The sequence below is a fragment of the Natator depressus genome, chromosome 3 (assembly GCF_965152275.1).
Source record: "Natator depressus isolate rNatDep1 chromosome 3, rNatDep2.hap1, whole genome shotgun sequence".
Classification (NCBI taxonomy): Eukaryota; Metazoa; Chordata; order Testudines; family Cheloniidae; genus Natator; species Natator depressus.
The window spans coordinates 113,851,838-113,875,168 of NC_134236.1; the positions used below are offsets into that span (position 1 = coordinate 113,851,838).

At 41.7% G+C, this 23,331-nt stretch overlaps 1 protein-coding gene across 2 annotated transcripts in view; it reads left to right on the top strand.

Moving 5' to 3' along the window:
- Window positions 1-4,289: 4,289 nt before the first annotated feature.
- The window catches only part of PCMT1 (protein-L-isoaspartate (D-aspartate) O-methyltransferase), a 50,112-nt gene continuing 31,070 nt past the window's right edge, over window positions 4,290-23,331 (top strand). The window contains exons 1-3 of one of the 2 annotated variants that reach the window (XM_074948603.1): window positions 4,290-4,538; window positions 20,063-20,167; window positions 21,416-21,447. In XM_074948603.1, coding sequence (XP_074804704.1) covers window positions 4,310-4,538; window positions 20,063-20,167; window positions 21,416-21,447 — 366 coding nt within the window. In that variant the 5' untranslated portion in view covers window positions 4,290-4,309. The remainder of the gene's footprint in view (window positions 4,539-20,062; window positions 20,168-21,415; window positions 21,448-23,331) is intronic. The other variant, XM_074948602.1, reaches the window with a different exon arrangement.

Genomic DNA, 23,331 nt, shown 5'->3' on the forward strand with positions numbered 1-23,331 from the left:
GAAACAAGCATTATAAACTCTGGAAATTCAGAGTTAAGTTTATAAGAAGAAATCCAAACATGTTAAAGTAAAAAACTGCTGTTAGGCACCCAACCAACCTTAACTTTGCCCTGTACTGACATCATGCAATAATCATATGGTTATGAAGGTATTTGAGGTCCCAGATTAGATGTAACTGATTTCTGTTGACATATGAGTTTGTTTTCTTTTACATATTTTTCCCCTTGTAGTATTGCTACAAGGCAGCCTTAATGCTATATTCTGAGAATTTCCTTAGTTTTAAAAATATTAAAATTTTCATAAATAAACACTAAACTTTCCATTGATAAGGGATACTGGTTATTCTGACACAATTTGCAATTGAATTATTTGTTTAGAGGACTGTGTTATGTGAAGGAGGAGCAGGGAGAGCCCATTCCCTAAAGCCCATTTTGTGTGTGTTTGGGGGGCACACATGCTTTAAGATATCCCCCATGCACCTGCCTCAGTGTGTGATGGGGGCGACGGCAATGCCATAGGGAGCCTTTTAAGTACTGATGTCCAAACTAGCATGCAGCCACAGAATCTTTAAAGGGCAGTGACAGGCAGACCAAGTAATCTGTCAATGAGAGAATCTGTCACGTATTCAACCTTCCTCATACCACTCACTCATTACAACCAGTAGAATTGTGGCACACACATTAGCTATAGAAGATAGATGGTGATTGATTGAATTACCTCTGATGTCATACTGACTGAATTTCTTCAAAAATAGCATATGCAAAATATTTCAGTTAATTTTAACAATATGGAACATTTAAAGTGTCTGTTATTTCATTGTAAAGATCATTTGGGACAAAGAGCAGATGTACCAAGATGTTAAGTTTTTCAAATAACCATTTAAACTTATGGGTTAATTAATAAAATTAGTTAAATTCCTTCTATACTCTAAGAGTAAGCACTGTACATTTAGGGAGGATATAATATATTTTTCAGACAACACAAATAAGTTGAATCCTGCTTTAAATGCAAAATGGAACTCAACCTTGACTATGGAGTTGCAAAGAGCATTTCCATAATCATGTCATAACTCTAACAGTAATAACTCTACTGAAGTCAGTTGAGTTATTTGGGCATAAAACTGGACAGAGGAAAAGAATCAGACCCCGTAGGTATATAAAACAAGTCAGGCTCAGGAAACCGGGTTTCTTTTGTCATTTCTGCTAGTGACACACTCTGTGACCTTAGGCAAGTCATGTAATCTCTGTGCCACACTTCTTGTGAGGGACAACTTTTTAGGGGTGTTGTGAAGAAATACATGAACAGGAGGTGCTCAGTGTCACAGTTTAGTGGCACCTGTATTTCCCCCTCCATGGTCCCTCAAGGGCACCCACTCTAGGCTTCTGGCTCCTCAGCTGTAACCTGTTTTGGGTAGAGACCTGCATCTCTCTCCCTTCTGACTGATGTTTTTTCCAGGCTGCCAGTTCTCTGCCTATGCTGTGATAGCTTAAGCAAGCCAGAATGCCTAAACAAGCCAGTGTCTGCAATTTGTTTCTCTCTCAAGGCTACAAACAGCTGTAATTGCTAGCAGTTACAAGCTTCCACCTAAGTCTTTCTAAGGAAGCATTACAGAGACAATATTAATAAAAATTAAATAACCTACATGCATGCTAATAAACTTACCAGAGATCACCCCTAGCTCCAACATGGGCTCTGGTATCAGTCCTTCAAACCCCACCAAGGGATATTTCTGTGGTTACAAGTTCGTAACAGGCTCAGCTCAGAACTAGCATCCCCATGCATAGGCACTGACTCCGTGGGTGCTCCAGGCCATGGAAAAAAAAAATTAGTCGGTGCTTAGCACCCACCTGCAGTCAGCTCTTCCCCCTCCCCCTCCAGCCGCCATGCTGATCAACTCTTCCTCCTCCCACCCAGCACCTCCTGCCTGCCACAATCAGCTGTTCGGAGGCAGGCAGGAGGTGCTGGGAGAGAGGAGGAGAAGCGGGGATGGGGCGCACATGGTGGAGGGGGAAGAACTGAGCAGGAAGAGGCAGGGGTGAGGGCTTGGGGGAAGGTGTGGAGTGGGGCAGGACCTGGGGCAGAATGGGGGTTGACTACCCCCTGGGCAAGGAGGAAGCCGGCGCCTGTGCTCCCATGGATGGGTTGGGCTCTCTTTCTGTGATGCATGGCCAGAAAGGGTTAAACATCCTGCAAAATACATAACCCTCAAAAGATATGTGGGAAGGTAATGGTTGTGTTTTTGAGTATTTACATATGTATGAGTAGGGTCCATAATATAATCAACAGTCCCTGTCATGCTGTATTCCGATAATTCAGAGATCAAAAGAACATCCTCACATTGAAATTAATTGTAAACATGGGATATCTCTGTATACATCCCTCTTTGAAATGTATAGCAAATAATCTGTGAATGGTGGAGGAACAAGCAAATTGCCTTATGTTAATTCTATAGCTAAGTACGGGTGATGGACCTCCTTCAAAGTCATCCTAATTGCCTTTTGTTCCCGGAGGAAGTCCCAACTTGTCAAAGAGGGCATGAAATTGTACACAAGATCCTTGGTCCTGATTCTGTCATCTCAGATCTGCTTAGGCTTCATCAGGGGAAGTTTGAGTCACAAGACTGAGGTCCAAGTTATGCTAGTATGCCCTGAATATGATATTTGGACATTGGACTATAACCAATGAACTATTTCTAAAAGAACTCTTTGCAACTACAAAGCTCACCATCTCTGCTATGAATCTGCACCTAAATGAATTCAACTCATGTCTGTATGTATACTGATCTTTTAACTATTCTCTCTTTTGTTTTTAAATAAAGTTTAGTTTAGTTAATAAGAATTGGCTGTAGCGTGTATTTGGGTAAGATCTGAAACATTCATTAACCTGGGAGGTAATGTGTCCAATCCTTTGGGACAGAATCTTTTGTGTTATATAATGAAATAAGATTTACAGAAAATTTCTTCGTATTTGACATGGGTACCTGGATGGAGGCCTGAGGCTGGATCACTTTAAGGGAACTGTGTTGTTTGGACTTCTGAGGAACCAGTAAGGTAATAAAGAAGCTGTTTTATTCTAGCTTGGTATATCTAAGTATTGGAATCCACCATCTTTATGGGGATTGTCTGCCTCCTTCTTTGCAGTTCACCCTAATTGAGTGACCATAGCTGGCTCCCTACTAGGACTTTGGTCACACCTTCATACAGCTTAATTCTCTGACATTAAGGCTATGTCTACACTACTGCGATAAGTTGACCTACACTATGCAACTCTAGCTACGTGAATAATGTAGCTGGAGTCGACGTACCTTAGGTCGAGTTACCATGGGGTCTACACCACGGTGGGTCAATGGGAGAAAATCTCCCGTTGACTCACCTTACTCTTCTTGTCGGGGGTAGAGTACAGTGGTCGACCGGAGAGTGATCCACTGTCGATCTGGCAGGTCTTTAGTAGACCCGTTAAATCAACTGCCGATGGATCGACCTCAGAGCGTGGATCCCTGCCATAGCGTAGGCCTTCCCTCACAGTCAGGGAACAGGTAATCAGCAGATAATAGTTCTCTCCTTAGGGTGCAGCTTCAAAAGGCTGGAAGTGAAGAATTTGCATTCACCTTGTTTGGCACATTGTCAGCAGTCCTTTGAAGTTCATAACACTTCCCAGGGTTCACATCTGCCTCCCAGGCATGGTATATACAATACTGACCTATAAACATACATAACTTTTGTATTTAGTACAATGGACTCCAAAGATACTAAAACTTAATTTAACCAGGTTTTCAAGGACATTGCAGAAAATCGCCATATTAGTCACTCAGCTACTGCCACGATGGAAGCCATAGAAAAAGCTCCTGTAAACTCCATCCTTGCTGTTAAAGTGCCCCACGTTTCATAACGAGAGATAGGCGAGAACTGGGACCACATCACTCTGGGGAAGCCTGGCTTTAGGTTCAAACTTCACATCTGCCCTTTTCTTTAAAACGGGCCTGAACCAACCCTCCCACACACCCCCAAAATCCCAAACACTCCAGCCTTTGCCGAGGTGTGGCTGTGCAGCGGCATGCTGCTTGTGGCTCTCACTGCCTCTGACAGCTCCAACCGACTGCATGTAGCCTCTCCCCAGACAGATCCCACAGATCCCCTCCTATAGATATATTTTATATGTGGGCAACAGCTACAGTGACGCAGCTAGAACGCTGCAACTTCTACTTCCCCCGGTCCCCCCCAGCACCCAAGCGAAGATATTCGACCCCTCCCAGCTCTTCCCTGCCTTTCTATGGATGCGCGTGCGCAGATCTAGCTGGCGGCCGTTGAGAATGTCGGGCGCGCGGGGCGGTGGGCGCGTGGCCCCTCCCCCCGGCGGGCGCGCGGTTGCGGAGGAGGCGGTGCCTGAGTCGGCGCTAGAGGTTGTGTCGTTCCTTGGCAAGCTTCTCTGCGCAGTCGCGGCGCTGAAGGCGGCTCTCTACCTCCTCCGCAGAGTGTGTCTAGCGATGGCCTGGAAGTCAGGAGGCTCCAGCCACTCCGAGCTCATCCACAACCTGCGCAGTGAGTCTGGGGCCGGCCAGGCGAGGGAGGGGCCCCAGCGCGCACAGCCCCAACCCCATTCCCCGGCCGTTACCGGCCCATCTGCAAGACGCACGTCACATTCCGTCCTGGGCTGGGGAGAGACCAACTGTCACTGAGCGGGCCGGGGGCGGGGAGCGCCGGGGAGGAACCCGGCTCCGGGGGTGGGTTGTCCGCGGAGGGCGTGGGGCCATCGCCGCCTCTGGGTATGGGTGTTGCGGGGCACCAGCACCGCCCCGCCCCTGCGGGTGGGTTCCCGCGCAGCCAGCCTGAGGGCGGCGGCGGCTGCTGGGGATGCAGCGGCGGCTCCTCTTCCACTCCAGGCTCGGCCTAGGCTGCAGCCGCCAGGGGTGGGGGCGTGCCGTGCGGCGGCGGCGGCTGTCACCCTGACTGCCGGTGCTGCCCGCCTCGTGTCCCCTCCGCTCTGCCCCGTGCTGGCAGCCGGGGTGGGCTGTGGCTCCGGACCCAGCCCCGGCGAGGGGCGGGAGGCGCTGCCAGCGCGGGGAGCCGTTGGGTCCGAGTGACAGCGGGGGAGAGGCTGGCTGGGAGCGTTGAACGGCCTGAGGCCATTGCGGGGGGCGGTTACTTCACCGTGTCACGGTCCCTTTGTATCGGTGTCGCTGGACGCTCTCTGGCGCGTGGCTCTTAGTGGCCCTTAAATCCCGGGGGCACGGGCCGGGTTGGAGAGAAGCGGAGGTGGCGGGCGGGCGGGGGGGGGGAGTGGTTGTGGCCGCGATGCACAAGTGAAATCTAGGGCAGCGCGTTGGTAGGATTCCAGTTCCCTTCTCCTCGGGGAGCGCGGGGCTCAGCTGGTGCCGCTGGGCCGTCCAGGTTATAGGCTCCTCTGGAAAGTGCTGTGTGGCTGTTGATGTCACCCCACCTCCCCGTGCCCATCTGAGGTGCAGTTTCCCTCCCACTTTTCCCAGGACTCGCACTGCTCCTGTGTTGGGTGCGGCAACGTTGGGACTGATGCCCACAGCTGGGTTCTGTTTTAGTGACCTGCAGCCCGAGGGCGGGCTGGTTTGTGTTTGTGATCCAAATTGAGAGGAGGCAGGGAGTTAAGTTCCTGGTAGGCTTAAGTTCCATCATCTTTCATATTAGCCTTTGATTGATACATTTGTAGTGGCCCTCTCCTAGTACCTGGAAGGGGAAAGGATTTTTTCCCTCCCAGAGTCCCCTAAACATTGGGAGGTGAGGGGTGGCCCCAAGAAAGACATTTTTTCTGTAAACTGCATTAGTAGTTTGCCTCCATTGTTTTACTTCTGCAATTCTGGTTTCTGCAGGGGTGGTTGTCTTTCAATCAGTCTGTTTCATGGGGAGGGAAGAATGTAGTTTTTGGTAATATCTCCTAGCTCCTTTATTTCAGAGCCCTTTTCCTTTCTCTAGTGTTTACCTTTGTCATTGCTCATAGTTAGGCTTGGCAGAATTTGATTTTTATTTATAATTTTGATGGATATATTTATTTTTAAACACTGTTTCAATTTCATCAATGTAAAGGTTCACAGTTGTGGGAAATGATGGGGGTTGTCAGGCAATAATTATTTAATGATGATAGAAGTTGAGATTCAATAGTTAAAGCTTCATAACATTAAAACACAAATTTGCAACGTCATGTGTCAAAATATCTAAAGTAAATATCCTTAAATCAAACTCTAATAAGTTGTTAAGCAGCATTTCTCTTCCTTTCCTTCTTTGCAAACTTCAGTGATTATTGCTGGAAATATTTTTTTGTCCATTAGTAAACGTCAGTTTCACCGTACACACACTGACATTTACTGATAAAAATCTAATCCTTCCAAATTTACTCCTACCTTACCCATACTGCATTCAGCGCAGTATAGTGCTGAGATTATTTTCAGTTTCATACTGAGTACTGAGCTCTGGATAAAGCCTGTGAAACTGGCTAATTAGGAAGGCTATGAGGAGTTACAGAGGCACTGGCGCTGTCTCTTCTGCTGATGCAGTAAGCTAACACTAGGTTTGGTTATCATTTGGAAGGTTATCTTTGCAATTCTAAATGCTAAAAATGTTTTTAAATGAGTTTTGGCTCTCCAAGCGCTGATAGTCTCCTCGCTTGTCTGGGAAGCGTTTTAAAGGTAGACATGGATTTTTCAAGCCTTAAAAACAGTTCAAAAACAAAGCAGTAAACCCTGCAGGAGCATATGAGAACCTAAAGGTGAAATGGACTTCATTGCCTTGCTTTGTCTAAGGTGAGAGAAATGCAAAATGTCAAACAGTGTAAAGAGTAAACTAGCACTTCATTTGTTGGTGTATTAAGCGTGTAGTGATCCTAGAAAAAGGGAGAGGAGTTGCATATTAGTTCATAGTTCATTGATTGCTGCTTGGGTGAAGTGCTCCTTCTAGGATTCTGAACTAGTTGTCTTCCACTTTTCTCAGTCTGTTAACAAGTCCGCTATCCTCTCAATCGCTCAAGCTTACAATGTTGGGGTCATCCTAATTTCCTTCCTGTCTTTCATACCCAGGATCTTGCCAAATCATATTGCTTCACAATATAGAACACTTCCAAAATTCGCCACCTCTTCACCATTTCCACAGCTAAAAATTGGTCCCTGCCCTAGTCATGTCTCACCTAGGTTATTGCAATTTCCTTTTCAACTTTCTTCCTCTCCTCTGTATTGTCCTCTCCAAGCAATACATTATGTTGCCGCAAAAATAATATTCCTTGTTTGCTTCTCTTTGCCACATTGTGCCACTGCCATGCTTGCTGTTCAGGCCATAACCTACCCCACACATTCTCAGATCCTGACCACTAGCTTCCCATCTGATCTCTCATCAAGCTGCATCATCCCTGCGTTCAGGGTTGTGCCCAATACTGATCTCTATATCTTTGCTTGCTTGCTTCTTGTTACTTTCCCTCCTGGTTCACATTTGGAAGGTTTTCTTCATAACCCTATGAGATATCAACATAATTTAATAAATATACAATTGAAATGAAAGCTCAGATTCTGGAGTAGCTGATGACGCTTGAGAGAGATTTCTGCTTTCCCTGAATGAGTGGATTTTTCAGCCCTTGCTTTTACCAGTAACATAGGCAGGCTGTTCACAAATAATTGTCATTCTGCTCTCAGGTAAGCTAAAGATCACTTATCTGAAGATTTTGTTTCTCAGATGTTTCTCACTTAAAATCATTTCAGTGTCTTTTGAGAGCAGCAATTTCATCATTGTAGGGATTCTTCAGCAAAGAACCTTCCATCTTCTTAGTTGCTGGCAGATTTCTGAACATATTTCCTGACTTCTATGGTAATCTCTTAAGCCTTTTGTCATATTTACACTCATAAGCATATTTATGTAAAGCATTATGGGGTGCAATGTCACACCCTATGCATAGGAGCTGGAGGGGCGACATGCCGCTGCTTCCGTGAGCCACGTGGAGCCACAGCACATGGGGAGCGGGGCAAACCCCCAATGCTGGTCCCCGGTGGGAGCTTGAGGACTGGATTAAAACGTCTGCAGGGCTGGATGCGGCCCCAGACCGTAGTTTGCCCACCCCTGGGATAGGTAAGACAGAAAATATTGCCTCTATATAAATCCATGGTACGCCCACATCTTGAATACTGCATGTAGGTCTGGTTGCCCCATCTCAAAAAAGATATATTAGAATTTAAAAAGGTACAGAAAAGGGCAACAAAAATGGTGAGGGGTATGAAACAGCTTCCATATGAGGAGAGATTAATAAGACTGGGACCCTTCAGCTGGGAAAAGAGATGACTAAGGGGGAATATGGTAGAGGTCTATAAAATCATGACTGGTGTGGAGAAAGTAAATAAGTATTATTTACTTCTCATAACACAAGAACAAGGAGTCACCAAATGAAAATAATAGGCAGAAGGTTTAAAACAAACAAAAGGAAGTATTTCTTCACACAATGCATGGTCAACCTGTGGAATTCTTTTGCCAGAGGATGTTTTGAAGGCCAAGACTATAACAGGGTTCAAAAAAGAATTAGATATGTTCATGGAGGGTAGTTCCATCAATGACTGTTAGCCAGGATGGGCAGAGATAGTGTGTAAAACCAAAGAGAATTCTCCCTTCTTTTTTGTGAAAAATCTTTGACCATGTTTGTACATAAATTAAATTAAAATAAACCCAGTTTTTTCCCTTTGTTGGTTCCCTCACGTAAAAATTATTAGCTCAAACTATCAGTAAACTAGAATGAAATGAATGTCTGTCTTTGTAGTCAGATCAAGTCAATGAAATAATGCTTATTTTTTGTGTTAGTCTGTAGATCCACTTTAATCCATAATATAATCTGATAAATGGAAATAATTTTACAAATGCCTCCATGGCAGGTGACTTACCTGTGAAAATGGGTATATAAAAACAGTGTGAACCTGGGTGTGTTAATATTAAAACTTTGTGAAAATTCCAAACTTCAAATTAATGGTTTTATCAGCCATTGACAGGGTGGATTTGATTTAAATCACTAGTCAGGAAGACTCGATTTAATACTGGATTTCTACATAAAAGTGCATTCTTGTTGGTTGTTATAACCTTAATACATATTCTTCACAACTCAGAGATAGATGTAGGTTTCATATTTAGAAGGTACACACTATACATTTTTAAGCGATTTATTTTGAAAACTTTTCAGATTAGTTTTACAGCTATATCAGAAAATGAATGATTGGTTATTTCATTTACCAAAGGTAATTGAAGCAGATAGTTCACCTCTCAATGACTTCATAAATATCTCCAATTCAACAGGTTAATAATTTAATATTTGGAGGATTTTCTTGCCATGCTGTATTAAGAGGAGAACATCACCAGACAGACATTTAAATTGTTTTATTTAACTAAAACAACAACGTTATGTATTCTGGATTTTTTTCTTCAACAGCAAATGTATAATATTTTAACAAATGAAGCATATGAATTTTTGAATTTAGTTAAACATTCAAGTTTTTTAAAATCAGGTTTGTTTTTGTTAAAGTTGTTTTTAACTAAAATAGTTAAATGAAAGTAAAAAAAAAAATTAAATAGACTGTCAGCCAGGTCAACATGAGAAACTTAAAATACTGGCTTCTGCAGCTAACTCAGTCTTCACCTTCATTTTCCTGTTTGTTCATAATCTGGAAAAGGAAAGCAAGCTTTCCTGCTTTTTTCAGGTCCCAAACGATTTCTCAATTTGGAATGAATTAGTCCGAATGAAGAGAATATTCTTTCTACACTGGCAGAAGAAGCTGCTGCTGTTAAAAGTGAGATTATCACTTCAACAGTCTCTGAATCCAAGTGCTCAAGTGACTTCCACCAGTTCACTGGTGTGGCTTTCTTTAAAACATCATCAGCAAAGATATAATTCTTGAATGGTTGACCCTTAGCTCTGAAGTTTATTATAGTTGCCATATGGAGGGATGATTGCTAGATGTCTGTGTCATAGCCAACTGCTCTTCTTCAGCGGTTAAGGTTTGACCTTGGTACCAAGTATTGAGAATATTTGCAAGAAAATAAGCTGGAGATAGTGCTTGTCCTGTTTGTTTTTTTAATGTTTGTAATTTAACTCTGTCATTGCATGTTTCTCTTTTTAAGATCTCACTCAGTTCCTTCCAAATTTCAACAGCCTGAGTAATAAAACAGCTATTTCCCTGCATTTTGTTCAGGGTGACAGCAATAGGCTTCAGGGTACTCAGCATGTGTTCAACATTTCTCTTAAGCCCAATGTTGAGAACTTTGGCTGTGTGTGCATTTCCTGATGTATCAATTGTTTCTGTAAGGAAGACATTCCCTTCTTGTTGTCACACAAGCACTTACAACAGGATCATTGTGGACATTGCTCCACCCATCAAGACTCAGGTTAACAATTTCATCCTCTAGACCCTTTGCACACTGCTCAATTTCTGTTTCATACACTTTATCCAACAATTTTCCTGCGACATCTGCTCTGTTGGGTGGACTGTATCCTGGTCTTAATGACTGAACCATGTTAATGAAGTGTGGGTTCTCAAAGGGAAAGGAGAGTTGGTTGCATAAACAAACCGGGCAATTTTTTCATCAATTACCTCTTTTTGTAATCCGCTGGTTCTTATCACAAATGTATCTGTGGTTGTTTCTGGATGATGGAGATCTTTTATTTATTTATTTATTTTTGCTACAGGTGATATACTGTGGCTATGTGACATATGTGATGTGACTGAAATACTGTCATTGGCAGATAACTCTGAAACTATAGAAAATGATGGTGATCTTGAAGGTGGATAGTCTTAAGAATCCTATATGTTGAGGATAGATTCTCCTAAACAAAACAAGTCAATGCAGTTATTTAATTATTATTACCGTGCTGCTCATGTAGTATTACTCATTGCATTCACTGACACTCAGTACAACTTAGAGGTGAAATTGTAAAAGGAAGATCTGCCTATTTCAGCTATTTGTTTTATCACAACTGCATCTAAAATGATAGTACCATAGAGTAACAACTATATGAGAATTCAAGAATAGTCCAGAAGGAAGACAGGCAGAAAGAAGTATGAAATAAAAGTTTACCAACCTGAAGATCCTGCATGTTCAGACATGTTCCTTTCATCATCTTCAGTGCAGTTTCCTCCTGAGAAGGAACACTTCTCATGATGTTTCATTCAGGCAGCCAAGCCTTGAATTTTTTTGTTGCACTGTTTGCATTTTGCACGTATGCCTGTCTTACCCAGAGGTAGAGGAACTTCATTACAATATTCCCAAACTGAGTCTCTTTTATGGCCTGCTGCCATTATAGGTTTTCCCTTCTAGTGAGAGAAGTGTATGGTAGAACTCAAATCAATGAAGGCTACACTCAGAAAGATGTCAAGACATCTGGAATATGCTGCTCAAACAGTTTCACTTTTGTTTCTACTGCCTGTCCCTCCCTTCTCACATTTATCTGCAGACTTCTTCTCCTTGTCCAGAACTGCAAAACTAAGCATCTCTGATGGTATCTTCTAGACTGAGCACTGAGTCCCATTTGGTAGATAGATTAACCTAAATAATCTATACAGAAGCCCCTAGAACCCCATAAGATTGGGTCCCTAATCCATGAACTATGGGAACTCATTTATAAAACTTTTTCTTAAACATTACATGAGTGTATTGTCTAATACTATAGAATTAGAATTTATAATCCCTATTCCATGATGAGATATTTTTTGAGCTATAATGTATCTTAATTAAAACTGTCTTTAGGTTTTTTCCTCAAAAAGCATTTTATCAAAAAAATCCTATCTAAATTAAAAAAAATCCGATTTTTTTTTTTTAAATCCTTGATTTTTATCCACCCTGGCCATTGATGAAAGACAAGTTCAAGTAACATCAGGCCAATTTAAAATTAACATGTTTTCCTCTTAGTAAGGAGTTCTTCATAATTTTCATTGAAATCCAAAGTAAAATTTTTCTCCAAACAGCTACATCCTCCAAAATATACATCCAGTGATGGCAAATGGGTAAATTCACTGTCTTTTTGTGTGGGGGAAAAGATAAACAATGTTATGTAAACCATAATACAGGTCTTAAATTTATCAAAGTCCTGTTTGAATTGTTGTCTGTTAAATATTCTAATACTTTTAAGTGGTCTATACAGGATAATATTGTGGCAAAACACCTTAAATAGATGTTCAGTTCCGTTCCCTGCTCTCACTGATTATCAGTTCACATGCTTTGGTTGCTCGTTAAATTGCTTCTCTAGTACAGTTTTCACATATTGGTTTTTCTTAAAATAAAGACCAATTCTTTACCTGACGTTTAGCCCAGGGACTAAGCCTGCTAACTTGAGTGAAAATGTTTGTGCTGCCACAAACAGATTACACTCCTCCAATTTAATGGAATGAAGAAGTTGTGTTCTGCATTTAACGTCATCTTCTTACTTACACGTTTTAAAAATGTGTTAACTTACTACTTGGAGTGGCCTAATAAGAAGGAAAAAAAAAGGTTAATATCTTGTTTATCACCTGTGAAATTCATTAAATACATTAATCAAATAAGCTACTAATGCATCTTGTGCTCTTGTTATATCTTTTCCTCTTCTTGGCTTCACTTCACTTTTTTTTTTATCTGAGTTGGTTCAATATAATTTAGTGAATATTTGCTAAATACCAGTTAAATTAATAATATATAAAATATTTGATTAATTCATGTATATAGTCAAAATTTTTCTGCTATTCAACCAGCCTTAGTAATTGCACTTTTCAAAGAAAAAATAATAAATGCAACACATAACATTCTAAATACTATACATTTCAGAATTGTGGATTTGAGGGTGCGTGGCAGCACAGGCAGTTTTTCACCCAGGCTAGCAGGCTTCATTCTTGGGATACTCCATATGAGGAAGCCTGGGGATCAGTTTGGCATACTCTCTTCCCCTGCTCCCCTACATATTTTCATCTCCCATTTCTTTCTTCTGCCTCCTCATTTCTCTTGATTGCACTTACATTTTCTAATTAATTCCATCAGTATCTCACTTGCTTTTATCGAGGCATGGGTTGCAACAGTTTTGATACCCATTGCTGGAGGGAAAAAATTACTAATCACAGATCTATATGAAAGCTAGGGGGGTAGTAGGTAGAAACTGTTTAGGGATCTGGAAGAGATGCCAAACCTTTTCCTTTCCTGTTGTATCAGGCTTTGCTTAGGAGGTGTCTGAAACTGAAGCTCCCCAGCACCCCACTTACAGCTACAAAGCAGCATTTTTCTCCACTTCCTGTCTTCTGGCTTTTATGAGGATGCTGTGTGTGTCTTTGTTACTTTGCCCCTCTGCCAGCCTCCTGGCTGTCATATTTGGGGGATATCTACACTACTCTCCTTTGGTTTTCTGGGTGCTCTGAGGATATTTTTACTACCTTTCTAAACCTCTCTAGCTAGCCTTTCTTTTGGTTGCTCCTCCTCAGCGAGTAATTACAGTGTCTTCTGCTTCTGCTTCCAGCTTTCCTAAGTAGGAGTAGAGTGAAACTGACTTGATTCTTGTCAGTTCTGTGGCTGCTCACAGGATTCTGTACATAATTAAAAATGACAATATTCTGATCAATTTTCTGCATCTTGCAGTTTGAAAAAGTTATGAACAACAGACACATGGGAGCTGTCTGCACAGACAGAGGAAGACAGCACTGCATTAGCAAATACTTCTGGTTAGAAGTCTTTTTTTCATAACAGTAAGAGCTAGGACACTTTTTTGAAATAAAACTTAGATTCAGTACAAATTGGAGAGACTTGTCTGGAAAACTTTATTGCTTTCCTTGGGGAAAATTGATTTTTAAAAAAAAGTCTGTGTCTGTATCTGTACGAGTTTTTTCATGAAGTTGATAGATTTCCACTCCATACGGCTAAATTCAGTGCCTTGCATAATGACAGGTTTCAGAGTAGCAGCCGTGTAACTCGTACAGATACAGACAGACATCATCTTCCTCTCCAAATGCAAACAGATGGACATCATACCAAAGGGACTGAAGGTAAAAAATCCACTACAATCTACATACCACGCAGACTATGCTGACAGCTTGTGCCACACGCTCTCAAGAAACTGCGGAACCACCTGATCAACATCCTCTACAGCAAACAGGGAAAGATTAAGAATGAGCTCTCAAAACTGGATACTCTCATAAAAAAAACACCCTTCCACACAAACTTCCTCATGGCTGTACTTTACAAAAACTAGACAAGCCATTTACAACACACACTTTGCATCTCTACAAAAGAAAAAGGACACTAAACTTTCTAAACTACTACATGCCACAAGGGGCCACGACAGTGGTTCCCTTAACCCACTCAGCAATATAGTTAATCTATCCAACCATACTCTTAGGACAGATTCTTCTCCAGGGTTATCTCGGGGCCTCTCCTTCTGCCCCTCCACCCCCACGAACATGATACAGTTCTGTGGTGACCTAGAATCCTATTTTCAACGTCTCCAACTCAAGGAATATTTCCAACACACCTCTGAACAACATACTAATCCACAGAGACCTTCCTACCAACACTACAAAAAGAAGGATTCTAGGTGGACTCCTCCTGAAGGTCGAAACAACAGACTGGACTTCTACATAGAGTGCTTCCGCCGACATGCACGGGCTGAAATTGTGGAAAAGCAGCATCACTTGCCCCATAACTTCAGCTGGGGAGAACACAATGCCATCCCCAGCCTCGGAAACAACTCTGACATCATAATCAAAAAGGCTGAAAAAAGGAGGTGCTGTCGTCATCATGAATAGGTTGGAATATGAACAAGAGGCTGCTTGGCAGCTCTCCAACGCCGCTTTCTGCAAGCCATTACCCTCTGATTCTACTGATGGTTACCAAAAGAAACTACAGCAGTTGCTCAACAAACTCCCTGAAAAAGCACAAGATCAAATCCGCACAGACACACCCCTGGAACCCTGACCTGGGGTATTCTATCTACTACCCAAGATCCATAAACCTGGAAATCCTGGATGCCCCATCATCTTAGGCATTGACACCTGACAGCAGGATTGTCTGGCTATGTAGACTCCCCCCTCAGGCCCTACGCTACCAGCACTCCCAGCTATCTTCGAGACACCACTGACTTCCTGAGGAAACTACAATCCGTCGGTGATCTTCCTGAAAACACCACCCTGGCCACTATGGATGTAGAAGCCCTCTATACGAACATTCCACACAAAGATGGACTACAAGCCGTCGGGAACAGTATCCCCAATAATGTCATGGCAAACCTGGTGGCTGACCTTTGACTTTGTCCTCACCCATAATTATTTCACATTTGGGGACAATGTATACCTTCAAATCAGCGGCACTGCTATGGGTACCCGCATGGCCCCACGGTATGCCAACATTTTTATGGCTGAGTTAGAACAATGCTTCCTCAGCTCTTGTCCCCTAATGCCCCTACTCTTCTTGCGCTACATTGATGACATCTTCATCATCTGGACTCATGGCAAAGAAGCCCTTGAGGAATTCCACCATGATTTCAACAATTTCCATCCCACCATCAACCTCAGCCTGGACCAGTCCACACAAGAGATCCACTTCCTGGACACTACGGTGCTAATAAGCGACGGTCACATAAACACCACCTTATACCGGAAACCTGCTGACCACTATTCCTACCTACATGCCTCCAGCTTTCACCCAGATCACACCACATGATCCATTCTCTACAGCCAAGCTCTACGATACAACCATGTTTGCTCCAATCCCTCAGACAGAGACAAACACTTACAAGATCTCTATCAAGCATTCTTACAACTACAATACCCACTTGCTGAAGTGAAGAAACAGATTGACAGAGCCAGAGGAGTACCCAGAAGTCACCTACTACAGGACAGGCCCAACAAAGAAAATAACAGAACACCACTAGCCATCACCTTCAGCCCCCAACTAAGACCTCTCCAACGCATCATCAAGGATTTACAGCCTATCCTGAAGGACGACCCATCACTCTCACAGATCTTGGGAGACAGGCCAGTCCTTGCTTACAGACAGCCCCCCAACCTGAAGCAAATACTCACCAGTAAGCACACACCACACAACAGAACCACTAACCCAGGAACCTATCCTTGCAACAAAGCCCGTTGCCAATTGTGTCCACATATCTATTCAGGGGACACCATCATAGGGCCTAATCACATCAGCCACACTATCAGAGGCTCGTACACGTGCACATCCACCAATGTGATATATGCCGTCATGTGCCAGCAATGCCCCTCTGCCATGTACATTGGTCAAACTGGACAGTCTCTACGTAAAAGAATAAATGGACACAAATCAGACGTCAAGAATTATAACATTCAAAAACCAGTCGGAGAACACTTCAGTCTCTCTGGTCACTCGATTACAGACCTAAAAGTAGCAATTCTTCAACAAAAAAACTTCAAAAACCAGACTCCGATGAGAGACTGCTGAATTGGAATTAATTTGCAAACAGGACACCATTACATTAGGCTTGAATAGAGACTGGGAGTGGATGGGTCATTACACAAAGTAAAACTTTTTTTTTTTTCCCCCGTGTTTATTCCCTCCCCCCCCCCCCCCCCCCATGTTTTTGTCAAGTGCTGGAAATGGCCCACCTTGATTATCACTACAAAAGGTTTTCTCTTCCCCCGCTCTCCTGCTGGTATTAGGTCGTCTTAAGTGATCACTCTCCTTACAGTGTGTATGGTAACACCCACTGTTTCATGTTCTCTGTGTATATAAATCTCCCCACTGTATTTTCCACTGAATGCATCCGATGAAGTGAGCTGTAGCTCCCGAAAGCTTATGCTCAAATAAATTTGTTAGTCTCTAAGGTGCCACAAGTACTCCTTTTCTTTTTGCGAATACAGACTAACACGGCTGCTACTCTGAAATCTGAATTGCTTTGTGCCTGTTTGATTCCCCTGGCATCTCACTAGTTCACCAAAGATCAAAATCTATTCTACATCAAGTATCTTTTTCTGTCTCTAGTGTTTTCACTACTAGTATTCTTAACTCTTTTAATTCTCATCTCTTAACTCTCCAGGAGCTGAAATCCTGTGTGTGGTATCTTTAAATAGGAGAGTTACTTTGAATATATTTTCATGCAGCATTTATTTCCCTGTCATCTATCTACCAGTTTGCTCTCAAGATTTGGATGTTTTATTTTGAGTTGATATTTTTAGTGGCCTTGCTTGTTTTGTACTTAGGGATAACTTGTCTTGGAAAAAGTGTTCTTATTGTATATGCTTTTACTAATGGATTTTATGGGAGTTCTTTGCTTCCTGAGTGATTCAGGAACTGGCAGGGATTGTTCTAGACGGAACTAAGGTACCGGGAGTTGGTCACCTTGTGGGTGAACGATGGGTGCTTGCGTTGACGTTTCAGTATTTCAGAGATACTGCAACTGGGAGCATGCCTCCCAGCCCGAGTAGACAGACTTGAGGTCTCTTTGCTCAAATCTCTGAGCTAAACATAGCAGGTGGATGTTGCAGCTCAGGCTAGGCACCTGTGCTCTGACTCAGAGGGATGGGCAGGCTTGAAGTCTGATGGCTAGTCCGAGTTGTGGCCAGGACGGCCATGTCCACACTGTTTTTGCTCACTACATTGATCAAAGTCAGCACAAGTCTGTCTGCCGGGGCTGGGAGGCATGCTCCATACAGCAGTGTCGGCACACCCTGAAAGGGCCAAAAACGTTAGAGCTTCTGCCTTTCTCTTACTGTGAGCCTGGAGCCTCAAGAAAGGGAAATCTGTGATACCTTCAAAAACTCAAGATTGTTATAAAACCAAAACTTGTTTTTCCTTAATTATTAATACTGTGGCGCATTTCTCCCCAAACCTTCTGCTACTATTACCTGGTGATTAATAAAATCTTTTGACATGTTAGCCTGGGCTAACTATAATACTGTACAGTGGATACCATTTGAAAAATGGAGTAGCATTCTGTTGAGGAATTGCAGGCCATTATATAAATCAGTGTTCCTTTTTTATAATTCAGATCAAAATATTTATCAAGAGGGAGCATTATCTAGTAGTTTGTCAAGGAGATCTAATTGCTATTCCTGGTTCTCCTGCATACTGTCTGAATTTGGGCATGTCACTTACAAAAGGTCAGATTTTCCATTTATAAATTGAGAATAAAATAATCAGGCTTCACATAACTAACATTCATAAAGCATTTTTGAGATTCCCCTGAATGGAAGGTGCTGAAGAAATGTAGAATATATTTCCAGTTTGTAGCAGTTAACTCTTTGAGTGCATGTGCATATCCGTGTAGGTGGCTGCAGCAAACTTGCTAACATTCCATCATTTTTTAATTAAAATAGTTTTATTTAACTGGTGACCTTAGCCCTACTTTCTCTCAATTGGAGGCTTCATGCTCAACATTAAAATCTCAAACAAGAAATCAATATTTGGGATTTTTCCTGTGCACTCATGTACCTTATATCTCAGAAGCTCCTCAATACCCATGCAGTGATGGAGTTGTCTAATTCAATGGGAATATGGATATTTCTCACCCCTTACCTGTCTGTCATACACTAGTGTTTTGTGTGTTAGGTTTAGTTATAACTGATCTGTGGAACTAACAGTTTGTTGTGATAGCAGGATAATGGCAGCTCAGCAAATATATGAACTTCCCTGTCCATATGGATATTTTGCAGTAATATTCCCAGAATAAAAAGTTGTGTGCAGGTTTGGTAGCACTTTGAGTCTTACTTTAATACAGAATCAATGAAGTATACAGTTCATAATGAAGTCAAAGTGCATTATATGTGTAATGGAGAAAAGAATTTTAGCTAGGAAGCCATCTGAAACAGAGAAGTATTCTAAATAAAGAATAAGATTATATAAGACATTGCTTTTGGGATCTTTGCCACCATGCTTTGATGGTATATTTTCTGTTTGCTGCGTTACTTGTTCTTTCACATCTACAGAAACTTTTTTTGTTGGGCAAGTTTTGTTTTGCTGTTTAGGTGCTTCCTTATAAGGACGTTTTGCTCTTGATTTGAAAAACTGAAGTAACTTTAATAAGAACAGTCCCATTATAAGCTTAAGAATTTGGGTTTCGATTACTAGATCTTGGGTATAATTTTCAAAAGCGCCTATTACATGAGCCCAAGTCCCATTTTCAAAAATGGCTTAGGTGCTTTTTAAATTTTTACCCCTTGTTTAATGTGAATAGCTTCATAGAGCATTTCATTTTAAAAAACATTTGTTTTTGGTTTAAACTGTATACCTTTTTGTTATGTAAGTGACTGACTGTGAAGTATGCTGTTTATTCCAGTTGTTTGTAAGTTACTTTTATGATTACATGAATGCTTTTTCAGAACACTAAACAAAACAAGGCTAAATAATCATTTAGCAATAAAGAACTTGATCACAAGTTAAACAAAAATTTTATTGAGTGAACTGGTAATGTACATGAATGTAAAATGGCAAAAGCATTTACAATTCAGTTGGGAGAGCAACAAAGATGTAACTGTTCTGATGTGAATACTCGTGTGGGCTGGCTAAGACCAAATGTCAGAATCCTAACGATGTAGGAGTTTCTTTTAAGGGGAACATTTTTCTCAAGACAAATAGTGAAACAGCACTTGAAAATAAATTACAGTTTGTCAAATAGGCAAATATATTGTAGTTTACCACTTGTAAGTGGTCTTATTCCTTCCTGTGTATGTAGAGGAACCATAAATTGTTTGTTAGCAGAACAATGTACTTTATGTTCAGTATTAAATGAGAGATTTACAATATTCTTTCGGGAATGCTAAAAGTATGCGACGAGTTCCATTTTTCCAGGGGGATGGTTGGAGGAAGGAGAGGGAGGCAGATCTTTGAAAAATGAATATGTAATATTTAGCATATTACAAAATTGAAAGCATTTTATTATAATTAGAAAAACTTGTGGTGTAGCTCAAAATTCAATGTGTTACATACTGGTCAAAGCTTAAAATGAAGCATAGTACAGGTTAAAGTATGCATAACAAATGATTTCTTGCAATTTATGAATTCATTTATTTTACATTTTGTGTCCTTGCATAGACATATCTTTATAAAAAAGGAATCATGCTTTCAGTTTTTTGTAAATAAAACTCTCCTTTTTTTAGAAAATGGAATAATCAAATCAGATAAAGTATATGAAGTAATGTTGGCCACAGACCGTTGCCACTATGCAAAATGCAACCCTTATATGGACTCTCCTCAATCAATAGGTAAGAGAGCATCTATCTAAAATGTCTATCCTTACTTTTATAACAGAGAGTATGAGTTCAGCATGTGTGATAAGAATATGAAAGTATTTTATTTTAAAGAACTGCCTGAAAAGTTTATATGGGACCATTTTTAGTTCCTCACTATTAGCTGATCCAGCCTCTTTTAGTTTGAAGATTTGGCTAGTGCAGACTTCAGTAGCTCATTTACTTAGTGACGCCTCTCAAAGTTTGCAGTTTAAAGTGTTGACATTACTGTATAAAACTCTAAATAATTTGGATCTGGTTACATTAGAGATGTTCTTTCTCTTTGTATGATACTGCAGTTGAGATCAGCGGATGTGAGTCTGACCTAAACTTGACTTAAAAGGGAATTAAAAAAAAAAAAAATAAGAAGGGACTGCTGGCAGGGCATTTTTCAGTGAAGGATCATGAATTCTGGAACTTGCTTGCTCCCACCCAGACCCTTTAATTTTTTTTCCTTTTGGGAAATGAATCAAAGTGTATCTATTTTTTCTTCTCTTTTTCAGCTTTTATATTGGTTGATGGTGGGAGTTGTTAGTAGTACTTATTATTGATTAGTCCATATTGAGCTTTCTTTATATTTGTACATAAACCAACTTCGTTTTGTGTGCATCTTAAAAATCAAATTAAAAATTGACTTGATGTTCCCTAAGTGTTAATGCATGCAATACAATTCTCCCTCATTCATTCCCCTTATATATACGCATGCTGATTTACAGGCAAACGGATACGGTCCCTACGTCAGGGAGTTTGTAATCTGGTGCAAAAACACATAGAAAAATTATGAACCAGGATTGGCACATGGGGAGTAACAGTGGAAAGAGAAAACGCTGCTCTTCGGATGTAAATGTTGCATAGGCAGCTTTCATGCAATATAGCTTTACAAAAGTAAAGGTTTGTACTAAACTAAAAATAAGATGCTAAATGAAATAGAGTTTGGAAAGATAGAAACTTTCATCTTTCTCAGTACCCCTCATTGCTGTATGTATTGACCAGTTGAGGAAAGTAGCAGAACTTTTTTCTTCACTTTAGAATTGGGCATGTCAGACCTTCTTATATATTAGTACTGTATTCAAAACCACAATACAGCTACACAGCTAGAGCAGCTGTAGTGTCTCATTTGAAAGCTTGCATATGTGATGGTTCATACATAAGTCGGATAGGAATGTTCTAACATTGTTAGCTCAACTCTTACATCAGTAGGTTTACCTCTTTCTTGTTTTACAGGTTTCCAAGCAACTATCAGTGCCCCACACATGGTAAGCATTAGATTTATAACACAGAATGGTTAGTGAAGATGATTAGCAATCTAGTCATTCTCCAGAATAAAAGTATACTTATTCTAACAACTTTCACTATCTATTGGTAATAATGTTGTAAACTACTATAATATTGCCTGTACTTCTGTCTATCATTATATGTGAATTCAACCAGGCAGAATTGTTGTAATTTATCTTTTCTTTTGTCAAGAGAAATTGTACTGAGATGTGAGACTTTTGCCTAGTGATTTGAGACCCAGACAGTTCATGGCTGAGTCTTAACAAGTAAACACTAGGAGATATTTCAGTGCAGTGATGTTGTATCACAGATACTAAAGTATTCTCAGATAATTTATTTCATTATTTGAAATTAAGAATTAATGTGGGTATATTTAGCCCTTATAGTATTTTTATTTGAGAAATAAAGTTTGTGGGAAAGAACAGTAAACATTTTCATAGCTTATGCTCCATTTGTCTTTCCCTAAAGTTACCTATTAGAATTCAAAGGGTAGGGACTAATTCAAACTATCTATTTTGAAACATTGGCTTTTTTATATCTGAAAAAGTTAATATTTTTTTCAGAGGTATATACCAAGAAGTGAAGAAATCACAACAATAGTAGCTATGTTGTTGTTCTTCGAGTGCTTGTTCATGTCAATTCCAATCAGGTGTGCGCGCGCAGCATGCATGGTCGTCAGAAAGTTTTCCCTTAGCAGCTCCTGTCAGGTCAGCTGTGGATCCCCCTGGAGTGGCGCCTTCATGGCACTCAGTATACGACCCTGCCAACCTGGTCCCCCTTCAGTTCCTTCTTACCGTCCATGATGGCTGTTGGAACAGTGCTCACTTGCTCAGCAAGTGCTCCCTTAGCGTTCTTCTGTTAGTCATTACAATTTATAGTTAGAGTTAGTTAACAGTAGGTTGGGAGCAGGATCTCTCCCCAGTCCTGAACTCCCCTCGGGCTCTGGGGCATCCCATGAGCCCAAGGCATTAAACGCTGCAGTGCTTGTAATAAACCTATGCCCATCAGTGACTCCCCCGACTCTTGTCTAAAGTGTCTGGGGGGAGTGCACCAAACGGAAAGGTGCAAAATCTGCAGGGCTTTTCAGCCAAGAACGAAAAAGGAGCATGATTTCTGATTAAAATAACTATTAATGGAATGTTCCAGCATCCGTATGCGACATGGTACTGAGGAAGGACTCTACCACAAGAGACACTCAGCACTGGCGCTCCCTAGCACCGCACCCAGGGATAGTAGCCTGGCACTGCTCGACTTCCCTGGTGCCGCACGAGAGACAGAAGAAGGCCAAAAGAGGGCGCTTGCCAGCCCCGATATCTGCAGGACTGTCGGGATGCATGGTGCACCCCAGAAAGGACCTGGCACCAAGTCAGCACGAGTCAGTGCCATTGACTTCAGAGCCCCACAAGGGACCATTGAGTCCGGCACTTAGTGACTCTCTGGCAGGGCAGTGCCAGGTGGAGGTGTTAGAGCCACCCTCCACTCCGGATACTTTTGAAGCCACCAGAGACCTTATTGTGATGATGGCTGCACAGACCCCTGCTCTGAGGGACAAGGCTCCGGTGCTGATAAGACTGGTACTGTCTACAGGCAAGCCTGATACGATGCAGCGCTCACAGTCCCCAGCTCGGCAGCGTACCTGGCACCGCTCTCAGTTGCCTTCACTGTGGCACTGCTTCCCGGCACTGAGCCCCACGAGAGCGTCTCTGGCGACGTGACGCTCCCCCTCCTCGGCACTGAGGCCAGGCCGGCACAGATCCCCAGCGCCAGCAGAGGACCGGCACAGACCTGCGGTGTTGTCAGAGGACCGGCACCAGGCCTTCATCCTCGATTGCTGGCACTGGATACCTGCTATCGATCCCCATCAC